Source organism: Fragaria vesca, linkage group LG5, assembly GCF_000184155.1.
Source record: "Fragaria vesca subsp. vesca linkage group LG5, FraVesHawaii_1.0, whole genome shotgun sequence".
NCBI lineage: Eukaryota > Viridiplantae > Streptophyta > Magnoliopsida > Rosales > Rosaceae > Fragaria > Fragaria vesca.
Genome location: NC_020495.1, coordinates 583,099 through 585,649, shown reverse-complemented (window position 1 = coordinate 585,649; position 2,551 = coordinate 583,099). Strand labels below are relative to the sequence as shown.

General features: G+C 38.7%; 1 protein-coding gene across 1 annotated transcript; it reads left to right on the top strand.

The window, feature by feature from the left end:
- The first annotated feature begins 387 nt into the window (after nt 1-387).
- LOC101314380 (mavicyanin-like) lies at nt 388-1,006 on the top strand. Its single transcript, XM_004300682.1, has 2 exons — nt 388-550; nt 681-1,006. Exons 1-2 carry the CDS (start codon nt 388-390, stop codon nt 1,004-1,006), a joined length of 489 nt encoding a protein of 162 aa, XP_004300730.1.
- The last annotated feature ends 1,545 nt before the right edge of the window (nt 1,007-2,551 follow it).

Sequence of the window (2,551 nt, the reverse complement as noted above, 5' to 3'; positions counted from 1 at the left end):
ATCATATTGATGATCATATATCAGGCCGCCAGTAGAAGATACAAAACCAAAACCGGTTCATGAGTAGCCCTAAGGAAAAAGTAGTATTGTAAGATTCGTCATGCATATACTTAATTAATTTGTTGATTTTGTGATCTACTTCATTCAACTCTGAATTCTCTTCATGCCATTCGGCACATTAAGCATGCAGTGCCGTCCTGGGGCTGCATCCTATTGGTACTAATCCAAGAACATCCACAACCGCAACCCTATAAATGGGCAGACGCAGAACTCATTTTTCACAACATAATCGCGTCAATCGACTGATCCATCAAGCTCTTCATAGATCATCTCAAAAAAAACCAAATTCATAGAGAAGCAGAAACAGAACAGCAGACCACTAGAAAAATGTCCTCCTCCCAGCTCTTCATAGTTCTTGCCATCCTTGCCATTGTCTCCCCTACCATTTCGGCAACAGATTATATTGTTGGCGATGACAAGGGTTGGACCATTAATGTTGATTACCAAGCTTGGGCTCAGGGAAAGCTCTTCTATGTTGGTGATAACCTCGGTATAGTAAATTACCAAGCTCAATAGTCTCTACGTAAACTCTTGTATAATTTTGTTTCGTTTAATTGCTTCTTTCTTTTAGTCTCTGATATCTGAATACTAATTTTCTGATTTTCTGCTATGACATGCAGTATTTAACTACCCAGAAGGAGCTCACAGTGTGCTTAAGGTGAATGGAACTGGGTTTCAAGAATGTGCAGCTCCTGCAGGAACTGTGGCATTAACAAGTGGACAGGATGTGATAAACCTAGCAACGCCAGGAAGAAAATGGTACATTTGCGGTGTTGCTAAGCACTGTGAAGTCGGACCCCAGAAGCTTTTCATTACTGTTATGCCAGCTGCTTCCTATGCTCCTAGTCCAAGCCCCACTACGTCTGCAGCAACTACAAGTGCTGTTAATGGAGCAAGATTTGGGTGGACGATCATTGTTATTGGCATTCTTGGGATGCTCGTCTAGGCTTGAGCTTAGCTTTCTGAGTTCCTATTTCATTGTTACCTATTATTTCATTAATTCTTGCATGTTAGTAAGTGTGAGTTTTGGAACGAGAGTGTTGATATTTCAAGCATTATATTATATGGAATTGCATGCCGGTTTATTGTTTTGTTTGTCATGTTTCATATTTTCATTACTTTTAGTTGTTTTATTCAATCTTCACCCTTAAATGTAAATTTGAGCCGGTCTAAACCTTATTTAAAAAAAATGTAAATCTAAAAACAATTAACAATAATTTATTTGATCAATCAGATGATAACACTACTGATAATTCAAAAATGTTTTTGGCTCTCTCTCATAAACAATTACAAATTTCATTACATGTTGCCACTTTACACATATCCCATTTTATTCATTCCCTGATGAAGGATAAAGTGTAGAGACAAAAAGATAGCAAGAGAATCATCTTATTCATTGATAGGAGCCCTTTATATAGGGAATTACACAATACCAATATGGTAAGGATATGAATACATAGATCTAGTCTAACTACATATCCTATTGGCATAAGGCCAAGGCACACATAGAGAATATCCTAGAACACTCCCCCTTGTGCCGCGCGCTGATATGCCGATGGTGCTGATCTGTTGCCTCGTCAAAAACCTCGTCAAGTCACAAAAATCCTGTGGGAGAAAAACTGAACCTTGATCGTAGGAGAAAAAGAGTACAACGCACCCTTCACATTTGATAGTGACATGTATGTATGTGCTAGACTCCCCCTGAAGTTCGCACCTCCCCCTGATCTTTACATCAATCATAGGGCTCTTTCTGATTCTTACTAATCACGGAAGTTTCAACAACTTAGCATGTCAATGCTTTTTAACATGTCTTCAAATGTGGTATTGGGTAATGATTAACTAAATCATGCCGTATTGTCCTCAAATGATCTTTTACACTTAGATCTTGAGGAGAAGGTTGCTTGTGAACTCAAACATAAGTTCGTGTAGGAAATCAGATTTCCGCGCAGCATGACCTTCAATTACTAGAACAGTCGTAACTTTCTCTAGGAAATACATATGAACGAACCGTAAACGGTTTTGGAAACTAGACTCATTTAGCTTTCCAACCATATATTACACACGTTCTGGTTCCTCAGGAGCTATTCACAACATTCCGTCGAAGTTGACTGTTTTGCTAAAATCAGATTCTCGGACAGATTCGTCCTATTTTACGAAAACGGCCATAACTCACTCAATATGATAGGTATGATCAAATGGTTGGTGTCCCTGGAAAGTAGACACATAGACCTTTCCAATGGTACCAATTTCACCATTTTCCAGTGAGTGAGATTTCCTATAGGTCTCGTGGAAATTGACCTACAAAACTTGGCAGATTCTGATTTCGCTTTTGATGTGTCTTTCTTATGTAGGGATAGAATAAGCCTCAACCTTTCATACCATTAAGTATTGAAAAAGGAGTTACTGCCATTACATTGGCGTTGCGTGGGCGCATAGCTACACTTAGCTTTACAACTTTTCATAGCGAATGAGATGTCAAGTCTTTTGTATT